The sequence below is a fragment of the Orcinus orca genome, chromosome 13 (genome assembly GCF_937001465.1).
Source record: "Orcinus orca chromosome 13, mOrcOrc1.1, whole genome shotgun sequence".
Lineage (NCBI taxonomy): Eukaryota > Metazoa > Chordata > Mammalia > Artiodactyla > Delphinidae > Orcinus > Orcinus orca.
The window spans coordinates 84,580,972-84,601,839 of record NC_064571.1 but is presented as its reverse complement, the minus strand read 5'-3'; the positions used below and the strand labels follow the sequence as shown (position 1 = coordinate 84,601,839).

General features: G+C 52.0%; 1 protein-coding gene across 3 annotated transcripts; it reads left to right on the top strand.

Annotated features, from left to right (window-relative positions):
- Positions 1-7,222: 7,222 nt before the first annotated feature.
- Positions 7,223-17,208, top strand: KLF11 (KLF transcription factor 11). 3 transcript variants are annotated; one of them, XR_004485962.2, is made up of 4 exons: positions 7,223-7,436; positions 9,031-9,300; positions 10,581-11,647; positions 14,573-14,711. XR_004485962.2 is itself a non-coding variant. In XM_004274892.3 (4 exons), the coding sequence occupies exons 1-4, from the start codon at positions 7,395-7,397 to the stop codon at positions 14,851-14,853; spliced, it is 1,554 nt and encodes a 517-aa protein (XP_004274940.1). In that variant the 5' UTR covers positions 7,223-7,394; the 3' UTR covers positions 14,854-17,208. The 3 variants fall into 3 exon arrangements, 2 of the variants coding, with proteins under 2 accessions (XP_004274940.1, XP_033293341.1); XM_004274892.3 differs by having other exon boundaries at positions 10,581-11,541; positions 14,573-17,208; XM_033437450.2 differs by lacking the exon at positions 7,223-7,436 and adding an exon at positions 7,953-8,087 and having other exon boundaries at positions 10,581-11,541; positions 14,573-17,208.
- The last annotated feature ends 3,660 nt before the right edge of the window (positions 17,209-20,868 follow it).

Below are 20,868 nucleotides of genomic sequence, written 5' to 3'. Positions count from 1 at the left end.
ATCCATTCCTATGCTGAGTCAGGCCAGCTTGGGACCACTGGGGCAATGCAGCCCAACCAAGGCTCGGCCTGGCGCTCCCCAGAGGCCAGGCGTGAGGAGCTGGCGTCCCGGCAGGTCCCAGCTCAGGCCCTGCAGGGCCCGTGCAAGTCCCCCTGTGAGATGCTTCTCCACCGGCCACTCTGCCAGCACCTCGAGCTGCCGCCCGCTGGCCCTGCTGCCCGCCTGGGCTGGTGCCAGCACTGCACTGGGTCACTGGGGAAGCCGGGCTGGCAGCACCTCCAGGTACAGGCCATTGGCCAGGCGGACAGCCTGGGCGGCCACGCGGACACTTGGAAGGCTGCCTGCCTAGGCCAGCAGGTACTTTGTGCTGTTGCCCAACACCGCACTGGCCTCTGAGGGCTTGCTTCTGGGGCTGTTCTCAGGACAGTGGCCCTGGGGTGTCCTCCAGGGGGCCTCACAATGTGGTGGAGGGCACTGAGCCCGGAGGCGTGGGTTCTGGTCGTTTGAGAGTGATTTGGATGAGTCGTTCCCCTCCTCTGGGTCTGTTTCTTTTCCCACAAAAAGAGGAGGACGGACTAGATGAGTACTTCTCGCAGCTTGCTCCCTGGACCGGTGGCAGCAACGCCATCTGGGAACGTGTTAGAAATGAAAACTCTCTGACCCCCTTGGAGACCTGCTGTGTCAGACGCGCCGGGCTGGACCTAGCAGTCTGTTTTGACGCAGCCTGCAGGGGGTTCTAATGCTGCTCAAGTGTGAGAACCGCTGGACTGGCTGCTCTCATCCCAGGTCTCTCCCCAGGCTTATTTCCACCTATCGGGCACCCGCTGCCTAGGCACAGGTGAATGAGGTGTGTCGTCAACACTGAAATGTCACCTCCGCTCCCTGGACGGTTACCTCCCACTTGTCCCTTAACACCAGCTCCAATGACATCTCCTGCAGAAATGGTCCCAGACGGCCCTCCCGCCAGCTCCGCAGGCAGAGGGAGTCAGGTCCCCTCTGCTCCCCCCGCACCTGCGCCTCCAGTGTGGCTGCTGTGGACAGTACATTCCCTCGTTTGTAGGTCAGTCTCTCCTGCCGAATGGTGGGACCAAAGGGGAGGGGCTGGTCTGGTCCCTCCGTGGTCCCCTAGCACCAAGCACACAGCAGGGCTCTCCTTCCCCACAGCACCACAGGCTGTCCTGCCCAGGCTCTCAAGGCCCCACTGAGCACCCATCCCCTCCGAGAAGCCTCCAGGGACCCACTACGCCCACGTCCGCACCCCAAGCTTTCCTTTGGCAAATGTTGCAAGTTGGAGGCCCCTCTACCCCGGGCCTGGGGACCTGACATACACACAGCCTGGTTCTCCCTCTTAGAAGGTCTGAAGATGCAATACACAGAGAGGTCGTGCCCTGGCCTGGGAACACACAGAGAGAAGGCAGAGCACAGCAGCCACGAGGCAGCTGCAGCCACCATGAAGGGGTGTGTGTGTGTGTGTGTCTGTGTGTCTGTGTGTCTGTGTGTAGAGGGAGGAGCTGACCTTCCCCTTTGTGTCTCGTGGGAGCTGCCAAGGCCCCCGCCACCACCCAGGTCCACTCACAGGACTCACACGTGCTCTTAGTGCCTGTTTTCCAGGAGGAGATGGTTGGGAGAAAGACGCACTGGACGTGGGTCTGAGAGATGGAGCCTGGCTCCACCTGTGCCAGCCAGGGCTGCTTCATCTCTCTAGTCCTCAGTTACTACCCCATTTTACAGATGAAGAAACTGAGGGTGTTAGGAGTGACGGATGCCTGCTGTCAGGTTGGTGGATCAGTCATCCAACAGGGGGGTTGGTGGGTCGGTGATTCATTAATCCATCCACTAATCAATCATTGATTAGGTCGTTTAGTCAACCAGCCTGCTGGTCAAGCAGCTAGTCAGTTTACACCATGTTCCGGTCCTTGTGTGGCTTCCAGACAGTGAGCTCAGCCCAGCGAAAGAGAAAGGCAGGAAGGATGGGCCGGACCCAGGCCTTGCCAGCAGCCAGCTCTCCCCTCCCAAGTCAGCTCTCCCTGGCCCTCCCACCCACCCTGGCAGCAGTCGGGGCAGGGAAGGCAGCCTCTAGACTCGCTTTGTTCCTCTTAGCTCCACAGCTGGGCTCTGGCCAAAGGCTGAAACACTCAAGAGCTGGCAAAACCCCGGCTGGCCAGCGTGCCACCTGGAGAGGGGATGCTGAGGGTCAGAAGAAAGAGCCTGCCTGCCCGCTGTGGGTCCCTGCCTCTCGGCAGCTGCCAGGCCCAGGCAGAGTGAAGTGGAGTCACGCCAACCATCTGTTTCTGACTAGGCCTTGAAATCAGCTCCTCCAAGTTCAACGTGGAAAGGGAACGACCCTTGTGGAACCACGGTTATCCAAGATGGAATGGACCTCCGAAAACATCTAGTACAGAGATTCCCAGGTTTGGGCATTTCACTGACCATAAAATTTCAGGACAAGTTTGAGGGGCTGCCATAGGGTTGCCAGTGTTTTGTTCTCACAACTTAGAGTATGATGTACCATCTGCTATCACCATCGCTTCCTAAAAGACGTGACACTGTAACAAGAAAAAATTAGGAGGATACGATCTCTGAGTAAGTGAGGGTCTGCAAACTGGGCTTAACTATAGGAAGAAATGTATTCTTTGCCCTTATTTTTCTCATTCATGACAAAACCTTGAAAGCTAACTTGATCACAATTCACGACTGATTATTTTGCAGGTCAGGAAACAGGCTCAAAGGTGACAAAGAGACCTGCCCAGGTGATCCAGCACTTTAATACCAGGAGCTCGGACACCAACCCAATACTCTGTCCAGGGTCACTCCAGCATCCTAACTGGGTCCTCAGTGCAGTGGGCAACTGCCGTTGCTCTCCCTGGCCGAGTCCTTAACACGTTTCCCGCTGAGTCTGTTCCAAACCTTTCTCATCTCACTAGGGCCCCCTCCTCAGCAGATGGCTCCTAACGTCACCAAGAAGGTAGATCACAGGTCATCACCCTGGCCATCTCTCCTCTGCATCCCAGAATCTTCCTGACTCCCCAGCCACCTTCTCTTCCTTCCCCTGTTCTCTGATGAAGCAGGTCCTTCCTCCCGCCCAGGGCCGGCCTCCCTGTTAAGTGCTCTCCCAGCCCTCCCCTGACACCACTCCCCAACCTCCTTCCCTTCCCTCTCCCTCTTGCGTCACTCATTTTCCTCCTCTGAGCCCTTCACTTCAGTGTACAAACACGCTCAAGTTCCTGTACTGTCATTTAAAATTCCTTCAAAGTTCACAGAAACCGAAATCACGATGGCTTTCAAATACATGAAAAACTCTCAAGGAAACCCCACCAAAGAAATGCAATCTACTGTTACGAGTTCTCATTTTTTCCACTGAGCTTGGTAGAGCTCAAAAATTCCAGATGGTTCAGTATTAGTGAAGGGAGAGGGGACTGGCTTTGCAGTTCACTGTTCATGGGGTAAATGGACACAAAAGCATGTTTGGAGGGCAATTTGACAATTTTCCTCAATTAAAAATGCACATACCCACGTATCAGAATTTTCATAGCAGCTTTACTCATAATAGCCCCAGACTGGAAAGTCCTGATGTCCATCGACAGGAGAATAGATGGACACTGTGCTGTATTTTATATCAACAAGAATAAATGATCTTCAACTACATGCAACTCCATGGCAGACCCAACAGAGAACAAACCATATGATACTCTTTGTACAAGTTTCAATACATGCAAAAGCATCCTATGGTGTTAGAAGTCATGATAGGGATTATCCTGGATGGGGTCAGGGAGGGGGCTTCTAGGATTCTGCTAATGCTGTTTCTTGATCTCCATGCTGGTGACACAAGTGTGCTTGCCTTGTGAAAATTCACCGAGTTGTACACCTAAGGTTTTGCACTTCCCTATATCTATGCTATACTTCGATAAAATTTATCAAAAGGGAAAAAAAGGGAAAAGGAAAAGAAATGCAAGAGCATTTCCAGCAATTCCAACTCTAGGAAGTAATCTTGTAGTTATTTTTGCATGTGGGCAAACAATGAATGGACATGATGTCCTGGCAAACTGGAAATAGTCTAAATACCCCAGTGATTTAAGCAGGAGTGGTTAAATAAAGTACAACACGTCCATATAACAGAATAGCATTTAACCGTGATAAATGACGAGGGTGACCTTTTTGTACTGATTTGCAACAGGCTCCAAGACATGTTGTGAAATCAGCAGGCAAGATGCAGAAGGTGCACAGGACGCTACCTTCTGTGTAAAAGTATTTTTTCCATATACACAGACTCTCCGGGAGGACCCATGAGAAAGTGGTGGCAGTCTAGCTGGGGGCATCATGCCCTACTTTATCCAGGAGTTATCTGTGTGGAGGCCCAGTCTGCCTGCTGGACCGCGCTCTGCCTGAGGGTCTGTGGGGCCTGGTGCCAATGAGGGCCTCGGTGATGGCTCTGTGTCAACGACTTGTAACTGTCTTCAGTTTATAAACATGTCAATATCCACTGACTATAGGCAGGACCAGCATCTGGGGTTTGGCAGCAACCACAGACTGGTGTGTGTGTGTGTGTGTGTGTGTGTGTGTGTGTGTGTGTGTGTGTGTGTGTGTGTGTGTGTGTGTGTGTGTGTGTGTGTGTGTGTGTGTGTGTGTGTGTGAGAGAGAGAGAGAGAGAGACAGAGAGAGACAGAGCGAGAGCGAGAGCGAGCGAGAGAGAGAGAGAGAGAGAGAGAGAGAGAGAGAGAGAGAGGCGGGGGGGATGCGGGGGAGAAAGGCTTCATGGAGAAGCCGTATCTGGGTAGAGGTGGGGAAGAAGAGAGAAGGGACAAGCATAAGCGAAGACCTGTCTCTCTGTCACATGGACCGATGCAGGAAGGGTAGGGCCTTATGCTTGAAGAGCCCCGAGCCAGCCTGCTGCCCAAGTTTCCAGGTATTCCTGCTGTCCAGGGAGCAGAAACTGAGCTGGAGGTGAGAGAAGCTTGTGCTCCAGACTCCTGGAGAGTCGATGCCACCTCCTATTCTGCAGAGACATAGCCGGCCACATGGCCTGGCCACATTGGCAGAGCTGGGATTTGCATCCGGGTGTGATGCCAAAACCCTGCACTTAGCACTTGGCTGAGCCGTCCTGCTGTTCGGGGGTCAGGAAGCGCTTTGCTGAGGAGTCACACTGCAGTCTTACAGAGTAAAAGTGGAGAAGGGTTGTGGTGTTCCACACAGGAGGAACGCCACGTACAAAGCAGAAGACAGTGATCTGACCTGATGTGGGCGGCACAGGGTTCCGTACGGAGGCAATGGGGGCAGGAGGGAAAGGGATTTGGGGAACTGGCCAGAATGATGCAGCACGCACTGGCTGGGGCCTGGTTACGCAGACTCATGGATTCCCACCTAAGGAGTAAGTTTCAGTCCCATAGCTGTTTGGATTCCAAACTGAGGGTTTGATTATGGGTTCGGTACCATCTCTACTTCTAGAAGATCATTGTGGCAGTGAGATGAGGCACAGATTACAGGTGACGAAGCCAGAGGTAGGGGGACCCGTTGGGAAGCAGCGGAATAATTCAGGTGAGAGAAGATGGTGGCTTGGACCAGAGCAGGAGTAGGTGATGGAGAGAAGTTAAGAGTTTGAGAGAGATTTAGGAAGAAGAACACAAAGTAATTGGCAGAAGGAAGCAAGTGCAGGAAAAGGAAGGGTCAAAGGTGACTCTCAGATTTCTGGGTGAAGGAATGAGGTATCTGGTGGTGCCCTTCTGGAGGTGAGAAACCTGGATTGGGGTAGAATGGAAGTTGAGTTTCAAGGACATTGAAGTAGAGGGGTCTGCAGCATGTCCAACTGGGCAGGCCAGGTGGTGCTGGCCTTCATTCACTCATTCAACCAGTGGTTACTGCGTACTTGCAGCGAGCCAGGCACTGGGGGTTCACAGTGAATTAAACAAGGTCCCTAACCTTGGGAGGGTTCCTTCTGGTGGAGAGACAATTAACAAATAACCGAAGAAACAGAAGTTACAGGCCATGAAAGGTACTGCGAAGGATCTGAAGAAGATGAAATGGAGAGAAGCTGCAGGTCAGCCTATGCTCCCTCTGCCCAACAGAGCAGGCCTGTTGAGGAACAAGCTGGCCAGAGCCCTGGGTCCCACCTGCTTCCTTATCAGTTTAAGGGGGAGGGCCTGGTGCTCTGATGGCCTGTTCCTTGGGCCCAGAGCTTCTTTTGCTCAGAGCCAATCCCCACAGTGCAGGGATCCTCTACTTTCACCTGTTCTTAGCTTTTAGGGTCAAGGCTTCTGCACTGTGGCCTCTGCACCGTGCGCTGTGCCGAGCCATATCGAAACCCAGCAAATGTGGGCCACGTGGATGGATGAAGGGCTGTCTCATGCCTCGCTGCAGGTTGTGAGGGTGCACATAAACACAGCCTGCACTTCAGGAACCTGGAGCTGCAGAACTGGATAAACCGCACCCTGAGAAACAGGCAACCGAAGTACTGGGGGGAAAAAAAGGTGTCCTAGGCATCGCTCTCATTCAGGCCTGAGGACTTCCCATAGGGAGTGACGCTTACACCTGGCCTGGGAAGAATGGGTTTCACCAGGAGCCTCTCGGGTGGGCACCCGTCTTGTCCCCCACCCCCACTGAGCTAAGCGGAAACTGCAGCCCAGAACTGCCTGGGGACCGGGGTCAGCGGCAGACACAGGCCTAGAAGCTGCGGTAAGCAGCAGATGCAGGCGATGTCACCTGGAGCTAGCCAGCTTTCAAAACTCTTCCAGGCCAGGGATGCACTCCTAAGAGCGACAGTAGATTAATACCAATTAAAAAACAAGAAAGCAAAATCTGGGTTGAGGTCTCCAGGTGAGCCGCCTCTTCTGGACGGATTCACTTCATGGGGACCTGCGCTCCGGGAGGCTGCGGGCGGTGGCCCCTTTAAGCGTAATCCTCCTCCCAGCCGTCCCAACACGCTCGGGGAGTTCCCCGGCCGCAGCTGCGTGGTCCCCGCCGGCCGCGCCGCCGCCGTGGCCTTTCCCCTACTTTCCAGGGCCTCAAGCTCCGCCCCCTCGCCGCCACCAAAATACATGCAGCATCCCGCCCTGCCCGATCACGCCGCTGCCAGGCTCTGATCACGCGGCTCCCCGCGGCGCCCATTGGCCGGCGGCGCACGGGCTAGGTGCGCATTGGCTGGCGCCCTCCAGGCCCCGCCCCGTCGGGGCGTGGTGTATTTTGGTTTGCCTCCGCGCTCCGCCCCTGCGGCCGCTCCCTCCCCAGCCGCCCCGCCCCTCCCGCACCGCGAGGGCCGCGCCAGGGCAGAGCCGCGCGGGCGGGCGGAGGCGCACGCCGGCCGCTGGAGCTCCGGGTCGCCGCCGCCCGCCGTGCACGTGCGGCAGCTGCTGTACTGAACTCCCGCCGCGCGGCCGCTTTGTTGCCTCCGGGCCGCCGGCACCATGCACACGCCGGCCTCCGCGGGCTCGGGCGACGCACGCGCGGTGAGTGGCCTCCCATTGGAGCGAGGGGCGAGGCGGGGACGCGCTGCCAGTGCGGGCCCAGGGCGCGGAGGAGGCCAGAGGCGCGCGGGGCATAACCGCGCGCGCACCGTTAGGAGCCCGGGCGGCTTCGGGAGTCGAGAGGGGCGGTGGCCGCACGAGGCCGCGCCGGGAGGGGCGGGAAGTGGGCGTGTGCCTCGCGCTGCTCTCTGCGCAGCTTTGTCTACCGCTCCCGCAGCGGCCCCGCCCCGCCGGCTTCAGGTGCGGGGCTATTTCCAGCCATGACATCACCAGGCCCTGAGGAGGTGGCCGTTGGGTGGGGCGCGGCTGGCGGGAACGCAGCACGCGGGCGGCGGGGGCGGGGTGCCGGCGAAGGGGCAAGGACTGTGGGAACGCGGCGCACCGGCGGTGGAAAGGGCGAGGGGGCGGGGCAACGGCTGGCGGGAAGGTGGGGGCGGGGCAAGGGCTGTGGGAACGTGGGGGCGGGGCAAGGGGCGGGGAAAAGGCCGGCGGGAAGGCTGCACGGGGCGGGGGGCGGGCCCCGGCGCCTCAACCCTGGCGGGCTCCAGTCGGGACCTGAGGGCTGCGAGGAGTTCGCTGGTTGGACCTGGAACCTAGTCGAGCCGCGCGGACCGCTGAGAGGCCGAGAGAGAGGTGTGGGAGCCCCGCGCCGCCCTGTCCCTGCCCGCCTGTGGGCCAAGCAGGCGGAAGCCTGCACGTCTGTGACTTCGCAGTTCGTTCCGAGGCCCGGGCTGCGGGCAGAAGTGGGGCTAGAGCGGCGTTTGTAAAGGCGGCGGCGTTGCCTGTGTGCTTTGGGGGACACCTGGGCAGGACAGGTTGGATGTTTAGGCAAACTGAGTGGAAGTGTGTATCTTAGTAGATGTAGAATTTCTCTGCGAAGAGATCATTCAGTCGCTTCCCGCCCCGCTCTTGCTTGACAAGAGACGGTCTGCTGCGCTGGAAAGTCCTCGGGGCCCGGGCTTGTGGCACATCTTACACTTTCTTCCTCTCCCCGCGCTGGCCTTGTGGCGTGAATCGGTGCTCCTGGGTGTGGGGACCGGGGCTGAGCCAGTGCAGGCTCTCCCGCCCAGGGCTCTGCTGAGTGACGGCCTCACTGGTGTGGAGCCTCTGGGGTTGTCGCAGATGCGTCTGTGGGGACGCTCTGGTGGCTTCGCCGACTCAGAAGGGCTGCGCTCTCATCTTACCCAACCTCAGCCATCAGTGTCTTTTCCTCCTCCCCCGGGGACAGTTTGGTACTAGCTACTGCAGCTCACACCTCTGGAAGTGTTATTAATCATTTCCCGAAGGAGAAGCTAGCTTAATAACCTTTGTTAACAGTCAGGATTTTCCGTGGAAGCCGCTGGCGGACCGAGTCCATTCCTCCTCCTCCCCCCACTGCCCCCCACCCGCCGCTGCAGAACGCTGGCTCGGAGCGAGTGGTCCTCGGCGCTCGGCAGGCATCCTTCCCTGGAAGCCAGAGCGCGTGCGCGTGCTGCCGGGGGCGGGGCAGGCTTCTGGTGTGCGCGTCCCCGTGCTGTCCCGGTCCCCCCCTCCCTGTGTTTCCAGGGACTCAGCCACTGTGTTGTGTCGACTTTAGGTTGACATCATGGACATATGCGAGTCAATCCTGGAGAGGAAGCGGCACGACAGCGAGAGGTCTACGTGCAGCATCTTGGAGCAGAACGACATGGAAGCTGTTGAGGCTCTTGTTTGTATGAGCTCCTGGGGTCAGAGATCCCAGAAAGGGGACTTGTTAAAGATAAGACCCCTCACACCTGTCTCTGACTCTGGGGATGTTTCCACCATTGTGCACGTGGACGCAGCCACACCCGAGTTACCAAAGGACTTCCATTCTTTATCAACTCTGGTAAGAGGAGGGGGAGAGGAGCGATTTGTGCAATGGCTGGAGTACCTTCAGTAAACATGCTGAAGAGCTCCTGGGGAGATTCACCCGATGCTGGCAAGCAAGTTCATACCCTCCCCTGTATGGGTCCTAAGGGTGAAAACTTCTTTTATCTCTTGAAAATATGCTTTCCATTGATCGATCATAGCTTGCAGCCACGGGGTGAAAATGTCCATAGGCTGAAACGTACAGATTAATGGGAGAAAGCAAAATGTACTCATTTCCCTGGGGAACTGAGGGTGGAGGCTTAGATTCCCCAGATACCCCAGGCCAGGGTCAGGATCCGCTGCCACAGCTGGGGAAAGCCTGTGCTTTGGCACTGGACAGCTTTTGTTAGCTGGGTTGAGACCCTGGCCTCTGCCACCCTGTGGCAGCCAGCTTCTTTCTTGGGTGAGTTGGGTGTAGTCAAGCACTGGTTTTGGTTTTGGTTTTCTTAACTTGCTACAGCTCTGAAGTTACTGGGGAAAACTGCTTCGCAACTTGGAGAAGTCGAGAGCTGTCAATTGCTAACAAAACTGAAAATTATAATCTAATTGTCCTGGGCTGGAAGCCTGCCCTGGAAGGAGAGTGTGGAAAACCGACTTGGAGAGAGAGGGATGAGAAGGGACTTGGGGGTAGTGGAGAGGATTGTACAGGTAGTGGGCCTGGCTGCCCAGAGCACGTCACAGCGTTGGGATCGTCCACTGAGAGGCTGAAGATAAGTGGGAGTGGTGGGGGAGGTGTTACAGAGGCTCACTGTAGGCAGAACCCCTGGTTGGAGCAGGGCCTTTTATGGGTCATTCTGACAGGTTTTACCTCTCATCCAATAGGCACAGGATACGTGTGTGATTGATTGGATATGTGTGTGTTAAATGATTACCACCGAGATTATTAAAAATTTTTGAGAATCTAAAATTATTGTGTAAAGCTTTCATCTTGAATATAAGTTTGATTTCTCATTTGCAGCTCTAATATGCAAATTGTTCATTTCAGTAGCTGTGCGAGGCCAGGAATGGCACTGGCGTCCTTATAACCGAGCAGATGGATGGGTTTGAGAGAGGTCGGGAAAGGGAGAGAAAGCTAGAAAGTAAAGTGTCTCATGCAGCTTTTATATTCACTGGGTGTGATTGTGAGCAGACTTTGACCAGTCTTTTCTAGATACTTCTTTGTAAAGACCTTGGGGACAACATGATCAAAGTAAGTTCCTTAAAATTTAACCAAAACAACCTTTTCACACAGTACTTTTTTCTTTTTTTTTTTTAAAGTGCATGACTCCTCCTCAGAGCCCTGACCTCCTGGAGCCGTCAACAGGGACAGTTGTTCCTTCCCAAGTAACTGATTCCAAAGCACCTGTGGTCGTGGCTGTCGCCCCAGCCTCTACTGGGGCAGCCGGAGTGCTGAGCAGGAGGGCAGAGAGCGCCCTGCCTGCTTTGAAGGCAGAGCTGCTGGAGCCGGCTGTCAGCCCTCACTGCAGGGCCACGGTGACAAGTGTCATTTGCCACACTGGGGGGAGTCCTGCTGCTGCCCACGTTCCTACCACCCAGACTCAAGCACACCAACTTTCGGCCAACGCGGAAGGAGAAGCGCAGTTTTTGGGGCACGTTGAAGCTGTGCAGGACACACACCTCACAGACAGTGTGCTCAGCGCTAACTCAGCGTCCTGTCAGCCTTGTTTGCACAAGTCCAGTGGCCTGAGCCCCACCAAAGACCAGCAGGCAGGGTGGCCCGTTGCAATTCAGACCTGCTCACCAAAGAATTATGAAAATGACTTGCCAAGGAAAGCCACCCCTCTGATTTCTGTCCCCATTCCTAGTCCCCCTGTCCTTTGCCAAATGATCCCTGTGACTGGACAAAGTGGCATGTTATCAGCTTTTTTGAAGCCATCTCCCCAAGTGTCTGCAGGGACTGTCAAACCCATCTTACCCCACGCTGCTCCAGTGCCCCAGCCTGTGTTCGTGGGACCGTCTGTGCCTCAGGGAACTGTGATGTTGGTTCTGCCCCAGGGGGCCCTCCCGCAGCCTGCCACGTGTTCGTCGAGTGGAATGGCTGTTGGGAATACCAAGTTACTGCCCCTTGCCCCTGCTCCAGTGTTTATTGCATCCAGTCAGAACTGCGCCCCTCAGGTAGACTTTTCCCGAAGGAGGAACTATGTTTGCAACTTCCCAGGCTGCCAGAAAACCTACTTCAAAAGTTCCCACCTCAAGGCTCATCTTCGCACTCACACAGGTGAGAACTGAAGCAGGTAGGGCATAGGGAATGTCGGATCCCGTGATCGGGAAACACACGTCCAGCCGCCTTTGAGTGGGAGCGAAGCTGAGAACCGCTGGAGAAGGTGGCCATCTTTCTTTGGTTCTGAAAAGCCTTCATAGTCTTGGGGTGAATGTTAGTACAGCTGTCAGTGGTTTTCCTGGAACATGGTATCTGGTCACCCCAGTAGCTAAAATGTAATATAGTTCTGTGATTGTGAACCTGTGATTGAGAGGCTTTTAGGGTGAGGCTCACATTCCCCCTTTCTCTTCACATTGCAGTAGATATTCTTTCTTTGCATTTTAGAAAGTGTCCATTCACGTTCAATAAACATCAGTGTGACTTACTTAGGCTTACTATGGGGAAAGAGCTCTCCAAAGTATGGAAAAGTTTGAATTCTAGAATATTTGAACTTTAAAGGAATATTGTTTTTTTATTTTTGGCAATATGTGGTTTTAATTCAGAAGGACTCACACAAGAAACTAACTAAAATGACTTAATGATCTCTTCATTGTCCTGTCAGATCCAGTAGAGTTTTCGGCAGTGATGGAAATGTTCTCTGTCCATTAGGAGGGTAGCCACTAGCCACGTGGACTTGAAATGTGAACAGTGTGTCTGAGGAACCGAAGTTTAACGTTTTCATTAAGGTTGCGTTTATATAGCTACATGGGGCTGGTGGCTACCATGTTTAGCGGAGGTGTGAGGTTGCCTGGTAGGTAGAACTTCTGCTGTAGTTGATTAGGGCAGAACGTCTCAGGTGTTCTGTGACACTCTTGTTCTTTGAGTTAGTGTCACTTGTTTTGTTTTCAAGGGTCCTGTGGTTAAATAGTCTGCTTGTTAAACTCACCTTTCAAAGGTTCACACACATATGTGTATATAATAAGCCCAGTTAACAGGACGCAGGTTCTGCAGTAAAGATGTGCTTCGTAAGCTGTCTTGATCGTGGAACCCCAGATGCCGGCTAGTGGCCTGGGGGACAGCAGTGAATTGTGAAATACAGTTTAGGAAAGGCTGAATTGGAGGGAGTTATCATAGTACTTTACTTTGAAATGCTTTCCTGGTAGAGTGGTTTCTAATTAACACATTAGAACTCCAATCGTGGCAGCTCCCGCTTGCAGAATGAAGCCGCATCTGGAAGGCGGGCCTTACGGAAGGAGCCCTGCTGTCCTCCACACTGCGGAAGGGGCTGTGTGCTTCCGGGCTAAGGCCCCAAACCTGGCCTGTGAAGAACTTGCCTCTCTGCCTTTACTGTCTCTCTCCAGTTCCACATTTCTGCCCTTCACCCTCTGCCCTCTGCCTGTCTCTACTTACTGAAAACCCTTTAAGGGCCATCCCAAAGTTAGTTCTTAGAACTCTTCCCTGATCTCTCCTTCTTTATTTGACCCTGGTGGTTTGTTGTGTTTTTCACCTTATTCTCCCTTTGTATTTTTAGTTACGTACATAGGTGTCTGATCTCACTGGATATAGACTCTTGGTGTCTGTCCCAAGAGCCTGACGCTAGTCATTGGTGATGCAGGGTTGCTGTCATGGCTGTATCGGTGTGAATGGGCACCCCTAAGGGGCTCATTGACTTGGCAAGCCCTGCTTTTCACTGAGACTGCTGAGGTGAACTTCAGATCACATCCAAACACAGATTCCACATGTGGGGAAGCGCAGTGGAATGAGGTTTTACTGTTTATTCAGTCAGCTTCCCTTGGTAGGAAACTAAGGTGATCATACAAGCTCTTTTCAGGTTTCCCAAAGTACTTACATTTAAGTAACCATAAAGGTTCTGAAGAATCAAATTCTTGTGTTATTTCATAAACACTAAATTGGAGTTTTTGTAAGAAATAGAAATCTTGGATAGGTTTACCTTAGATAAGATAGTTTTTCACTGTACCAACATGAAAATTTGTTTAATTAGGATACGGTCGAGTGAGCAAAGGCTACATTTTTGACATGCTGAAAACATAGGGCACTTTGTAAATCCCACGCCAAAGGGTGGTGGTTCTCTGTCCAACATCTGGCCATCTGGTATGCCGCCAGCACTGGTGGTAGTTTCCTGGGAACAGGTAACCTTATGCTTTCAACATGGGGTCTTTGAAATCCATCACAGCATCACTGTGATAATGAATTTTCCTTTTAAATCAGCTTTGAAAAACATCAGATATTTAGTTGATCTCTCTCCAACACTCATTCATTCAAAACCATTTATTCACCACCTGTCATACAAAGTGCTGTGCCGGGGGTTAAACTGTACATAGATGGATGAACTAGACAAGTCGTAAACCTTCGGGAAGGTAGGTCACATGACAGCACGCAACAGCATTTATCAAATCCCTTCACAAGGTTGCACAAGCGGTCTATGGTGGTCACAACCTGGTCAAGATCAGGGCTTCAGGATGCAGGAGACGGAGCATTCCTGCTGGCTGGAAAGGCCCAGGATTCTGCGGACAAGGGCTTCCCACTCACCCCTGTACCTCCAGGAAGACACAGTATGGGCAGGACACCTGCCGGGTGCTCTGAAACTTTGAGTGAATGACAGATGCTTGAAGCTTGTAACAACAAGAAGGTAGCTGTTAGAATTCTAACCTGTTCTGCAATTAACCTCTTTGTCAGTGTAATAACAAATATGAAGATGGAATTAATGATTCTGAGAAGTCTTGCAGGTGCTAGGAGGGATTTTTTTTTTATATGTGCAGCTTCCAGAGAGGGAAGGAGTCATTCCTTTCAAGAATTTACCTCCTACCCCAAGTTCACAGTCAAAGATTTATTTTTATTTAAAAATATCTTTAGAAGGATTAGATTAGTTTGATGTCTTTGGGCCCTGACATATTACATCTTAGGTGTGGCAGGAAGAAATGCATCTTGGACGATTTCTTGACTTCCAAATAACCTGATACCAGAATAATAGGATATTACTTGCTGCTTAGGTTTTGACGAATACAGTTTTAAAACGACATGAATTAACCTGTCCAATAAGGTGCTGCGCATTTATGTTTTCTTTACTTTGTGTTTTCTTATCTCTCAGGAGAGAAACCTTTCACCTGTAGCTGGGATGGCTGTGATAAAAAATTTGCTCGTTCAGATGAACTCTCTCGCCACCGCAGAACTCACACTGGGGAGAAGAAGTTTGTATGCCCAGTGTGTGATCGGCGTTTCATGCGCAGCGACCACTTGACAAAGCATGCCCGGCGCCATATGACCACCAAGAAGATCCCTGGCTGGCAGGCGGAGGTTGGCAAACTGAACAGAATTGCCTCAGCAGAGAACCCTGGGAGCCCGCTGGTGCACCTGCCGGCCTCTGCATGAAAGGTCCTCCAGGGAGTTGTGGATGGGAATTTTTCAAAGCCTTTTTTCAGGAATGGAAGTGATGCTTTTCTCTCCAAAAGAAATTGTCTTGAGGGCTAGGGGAGCTGGTTCTGATGAAAGTATGTTAACTTGTCTTTTTTGGTGGGGAACCCTGTTCAATATCTTTTGTAGTTTCAGAAGTTGTTTTAAGGAAAATGGAAGAAAATTTGATAATCTAAATCACCAGCATTCAAACAAACATTTCGGCAATAAATTTTACAAAATCTGGATTTTTTTACAACCTTCCTACTCCTGTTTTGTAGAAATGAGACACGTTACTAATTTTTATACTGTTTTTTATAAAAAAAAATTTATATTGTTGGTTCTCAAATTGCCAATTTCTATATAGATGATTTTACAATCTTCTTTTCAATGTTTAACGATGTTTTTATAATAACCCTACTTTTAGTAAAGTTGGCACATTATTCAGACAAAAAAACTTTACAACTTTGTAATCAGGCCTTTTAGATCTAAGAATTTTTTAGAATCAGAACTGGTTGAATAGGGGCCTCTTAAAGAAATGGGGGGAAAAAACTTCGCAGTCAGCTTCTTCATAACATTTCCAAGGGAAATTCCAGACAACTATTTCTTTAAGGCTGTAGCCCAAGGAATTAAAATTTTCATTAAGTAGACCTTAGTCACCTGTGTCCATGGTGTGACTTGTGAAGAATGTACCCCAGAGATTAACGTAAAATACTCGGTAGATACCCGGTGAGCAGAGAGCTGATGTAGGGTCTGAGTGTCTGTACTCTGCTGAGAGCAGACCATTCAGAGTCTCCTGTTTGTACCTCAAACCCCCAAAAAAGAAAATGTAAGCACTCAAACCCAGCTGCTTTGTCAGTTGTCAGTTTGACTTCTTTTGCTGTGGCCTTATCCAAGTGTTTTGTGGGTAGAGTAACTTAGAGAAAAAGATGTCCTTAGTAGTTGGAGGAACTTTCCACCAAAGTAAAGCTTATGTAAGGTGAAGCGGACATGCGTATGGTCCAGCTCCAGTGTTCTGATTCCTTTATTTATTAAGTATTAAGAACGACGGGAAATGCAAGTTACACTAAGCGGCAGTAATACTACCAAGCTGTCCTTTCATTCATTTTGTTTGAAAGAAATTGTTTTGATCAAACAGAAAATTACTTGGAATGGGGTATTTTGCAGTCTGGCTAGAGAATAGACCATGGGCATCACTTTGAAGCTGTGAGCACAGGTCCTAGCATTACAGAGACTGCGCCCCAGTGTCCAGGTGTCCAGGAAGCTGCTGAGACTGCTTTGGTTGGGCAGCGTTGGGAATCCAGGCAAGAGAGTGCATGTAAGGAACACAGTGATATTGCTCTGCCCTTCGAGCCTGGGAATGGTTTTTATTGTGCCATGTGTATTTAGATTTTTGTCTTTGCCTCTTATTTATTTGCATTTACCTTTATTAAAATGACGGTAAGGTGAAATATTGAATAAATATCAGGTTTTGTGTTCAGGTCTTTTTAGTCTAATAACCCTTGCCTGGTCATTCATTGTATGTTACTTGATACCCATGAAGTATCAACTGCTAATTGACATACAGTTCTGTAAGCGCCGGCTGTGTGTTTAGTAGGCTTCCGTGTCTTTGGAGACTTCTGTAATTGAGTATTCCTACTGGTCATGAGACATGCTACAGTTGGAAGAGAACCAGAATTAAATGTCTATAGTTCGTGATTCCCCACCACCCAGTTCTTTCTTGCACTTATATCTTAAATCAGCATAAACATTTCTTTGTGTATGCTGTAAGTGGCATTAAATCTGGATATTTTTAATTATACAAAGTGATGTTAGTCCTGCTAAAGTTCTGGTAGATAATACAACGTCTTTGAGTATTTGGTTGCTTGTCACCTAGAGCTTCATTCTCTGAGCAGTGTTGTTGCTAAAGGATAGATGTGTTAAAAAAAAAAAAAGTTTTGATTTACACTTCCATTTCCTGATTAGACTTTGAAATACCTTCTGTAAACAACATTTTTGGCCCTCTGATTGAAAGATTGTAAATTGGGAAACAGCTTCATCTGAAAAATGCAACGTGAGAACCAGAACCCCGCGGTGCGTGTTCAGCGTGGAGTCCTTCCGCTGCGGCCCGGGCATCGGAGGAGGGCGCGGGCGGCACGTCCCCCAGTGCACTTTACTGCCTGAGCAGTTTTGCTTGATCTTTTTTGACTTTGAGCCTTTCAAGTAGTTAATAAAATGTTAAATGTTTCAGAATTATGTTTTATGTAACAGACTTTGACTTATTATTTAAATGAATATGTGTGATGTAACTTTTTTCTTTGTATCATATAAAACTTTTTTGATTTGCAAACTGGACTTGTGTCCTGTGTCATTCAACTGCACTCCGGTGTACCCAGTGCCTGACCCTCCTCTTTGTTTTCTTGGGTTCTGTTCTGCTTTCAGGGCACCCTTTGGCTTCTTTGGAGGGTCCTTTGTGAAAGAAATGTGTGAAGGAGCAGCTTCTGTGTTGGCCAATTTGACGTCAGGACCAGTCTTGGCAGTAGAGGACCATGGCTGCTGGGTAACCCGTGACCCTCATCCTCATGCCCTCCGTGTGTCAAGAGGGGAGTATGGGAGGCAGCCTCTTCCCTCCCTTCCCCCACCCCCAGCCCAGGCTTTAAAGGTACATCAGGGAGCCACAGTCTCCGCTCCTGCCCCTGGAGTACGTTCTCTCTCAAGCCCGCTCTGCTGGGGCTGTGCATCCACGTCCCGCGAGGGGAGGCCTCGTGGGTGTGGCCAGGCACTCGCGTGGGCTCAGCTCCTGGTGCCCGTCGTGCTTGTCTGTGAACGGCACTGGACAGGGTTGGTGGGTTCCCCTGCAGGCCGCACCGTGCTGCTCTCCTCTTACCTCGCTGCTCCTTCGCCGGTCCCCCTCCTCTCCCTGACCCCTCTTCTATTCCCCTCACAACCTTGGTGATCTTTTCCAGCCTTGGCACTTAGATAAAAATAACTTCTCTACCATGAAGAGCCCCGCATGTATGTCTCTCCTTTACGCTCCACACCTGGCTTCAAATTCCTGTGTCCAGCTCTCTGCTTGACACCTGTCTAACCAGCATCCCAAACTTGAGACGACTGAACTCCCCATCTCCTCCACACTTGCTTTTCTCACAGTGACCCCGCTGCCTTTAAAAAGGACAAGGAGTCCATCCTTCTAGCTGTTCAGGTGCAAAACCTTGGAGGCGCCCTGGGCTCCTTTCCCGCTCCACAGCCAGTCTGTCACTACCCTGTTGACTGACTGCCTTCCCAAGCCAACCATTCTGGAATGTGATTCCATAAGCCACGCTAGTCCCGGTTATGCGTGTGTGCGTGTGTGTATGTGCAGGTGTGTGGGGAGGCGGTAAAGGATCACAATGCGCTTCGCATTTAGCAATCCACTTAGAAAAGTCTCTCCAACTCCAAGCCCCTTTGCGCCTAGGTGCCGGCCACACACCTGTTAGCCTCAACTTTGTGACTCTATACCTGCTCTCCTCCCTTTGTGCCACCAAGATTTTACTTTCTGGCTGTAACATCCACTGTTCCTTTGCTGTCAACCTGCCTCTTTGTTTAGGGACTTCTTAAATTAAGGACTTCAGACATGTTGCTAACACCCAGGCCCCATCCTGGGAGGAAGTCCGGGCACCAAGGACACCACACCCCAGGGGGGTGAGACACACTCAGTCCCTGCTAAGTTAGGGAGGCTCGTTCTCAAAAGCCTCTCACCACTCTGTAGGAAGCCTAGTCGTCCCAGAATTGCCCAGAGCTGGCTCTGCAAACAGGTTTCCTCTCCCCAGCATGTTCTCATCTCAGCAGACAAACTGGTCAACAAGCAAAGATGATAAGGAAGAAACAAGTTATAAAATAAACGTCACAGGGATGTAAGGTACAGCATAAGGAATATAGTCAATAATACCATAATAACTTTCTATGGTGACAGACGGTAATTAGACTTACTGGGGTCAGCTTTACGCAATGTAGAAAAATATCAAATCACTATGTTGTACACTTGAAACTAATATAATATTGTAGACTATAATTTAATTTTAAAAAAGAAGACTGTGTTTAAAAAAAAAAAAACAGGTTGCTACAAGTCCAGTGGTGCTGGGGGAGGAGATGCACAGGCAGAGTGAGATGATGACAAGGTGGGGCAGTGGCAGCTAAGCTCTCACCGCCCAGCTCTGGTGGTAGCCTCTGGGAGCCTTCCCAGGGCTCCCCTTCTTTGGACTCCTTCAAGACTAGAGGTTCTAACCAATCGGAAGAACTTGCCAGTTTTATTGAATTTGATTGTAAGTCTTGTGGGTCCCACAAGACTTGTGGATGGGTGGGTAGGGGTATAGATGGATGGATGGATGGATGTGATGTGATTTCTATCACAGGGCAGCTTACATTTTAGCAGGTAGATTAGACTTGCAATGTTCAGTAAAATATGGCAAGTTCCTACTGGAGCGGTCAGAACCCCTAGTCCTGAAGGAGTCCAGGGAAGAGGGCCTGGGAAGGTCTACCAGACTCCTGGCAGGCTGCTTTGGTAGGTAGTGTTGATTTGGCCTGAGGCAGGCCTGGGTGCAGGTCTGACTCCATCTAGCTCTGTGTTGCTGAGAAAGGTACTCTACCTTTAGACTGCTTATTTATAGTGAAGACTAGGTAGAGACAGCAGGTAGTGTGCCTGTCTCAGGGTCTGGCACTTCTACTTTGTACGTGGAAGAAAACCTTAGTTTTCTATCAAAGGGAGCTAGGGCCCAGAAATAACAGAATGGGCTTAGAGTATTCCTGTGTTGCCAGCTGCCATCAAGAGTGTCAGGGACTGTGCTAAACGGCACAGGGGCTCCCACTGGCCAAGTTGTGACAGTTTAAACATTAAAGTGATAGTAATATGAATTCCACTTCTGCCCATGATGGAGTAACAGGAAACAAATATACCCTCACACCCAAAAAATCCAGACAAAAGGTATCAAATGAGAGTTTTCCAGGAGCTGGACCTTAGGTCATGAAAGACAGTGACCCTGAAAGACAGGAAATAAGTGAATCTTGTGACTGCCCAGATTTGCTGCCTTGAGGAGGTTTCCAGATTGTGGTGCAGGGACAGGAACTCAGCAGGGACCCAGAGGAGTCCCTGAGTCGAGGAGATGGAGCTGAGGGTCCAGGGATGCCAAGGCATTGGGGGTGAGGGGCAGACTGCCAAGAAAGAGAGGACGGCCCAGAAAACCCTGGAGATCTCCAGACGGGGCGCCTGGGGGGAGGAGAACAGCCTGAAACTGAGGCGAGTCCTGTGCGCGGGGGAGGGGTGGGGGTGGCGTGTGTCCATCTCTGGGCCGAGGAGCCGTCTCTTGTACCACTTCTCAGAGGGCCACCCGACGTGGTTAGAGGGCCGCCCTAGCGGATAAGGCGCTCGGAGAGAGCATAGAAGGCGCACGCGGTGGGTCAGGACGTTGGCGGGGCCTCGGGCTCAGTGTGCGCGCTCCCCGACCCCGTGCCCACCTGGCTGGATGTTGCAACCCAGGGAGATGGCTCTGCGTGTGGGAATTACGCGAGCTGTGACAGGTGGTGCCCAGGCGGTTCTTCTGAGAGACACCCCTACCAAAAGGCCACAGCGGGGCAGCAAGTCCGCACACGCACCTCTGAGCCCCCGAAGAACCCGGGACCCGGGCTTCAGCAGCCGCGCAGCCCGCCCGCCGGGCCTGGGGGCCTGCGGGCCTGCGGTCGGCCTAGAGGGGGCGCACCCGAGCTCGGCTCCCCGCGCGGGGGACCCAATCCGCAGAAACCGCTCCGGGAACCCTCAGAAGCCCCTCTGCCGGGAAGATTCCTGCCGGCATGGGGCCGGGCTCGAAGCCAGGGTCCCCTTGAGTGTCTGCAGACCCGGGTGGGAGCCCGCCCCCAGCTCCCTCCACGCGACGCCCGCGGGCTCGGCACCCCCGCGACCCGCCCACCTCTCATCCGCGTGGCTCCGCGGGGTCCCAGCGCACGGCCGTTTGTCCCTCAGGCTTCCCAGTGACCGGGGCGGAG

Coding starts and splice junctions, on each gene's coding strand:
- KLF11 (XM_004274892.3), top strand. CDS start 7,395: ATGCACACGCCGGCCTCCGCGGGCTCGGGCGACGCACGCGCG. Junction 7,437..9,030: donor GCTCGGGCGACGCACGCGCG/GTGAGTGGCCTC, acceptor TGTCGACTTTAG/GTTGACATCATGGACATATG. Junction 9,301..10,580: donor TCCATTCTTTATCAACTCTG/GTAAGAGGAGGG, acceptor TTTTTTTTAAAG/TGCATGACTCCTCCTCAGAG.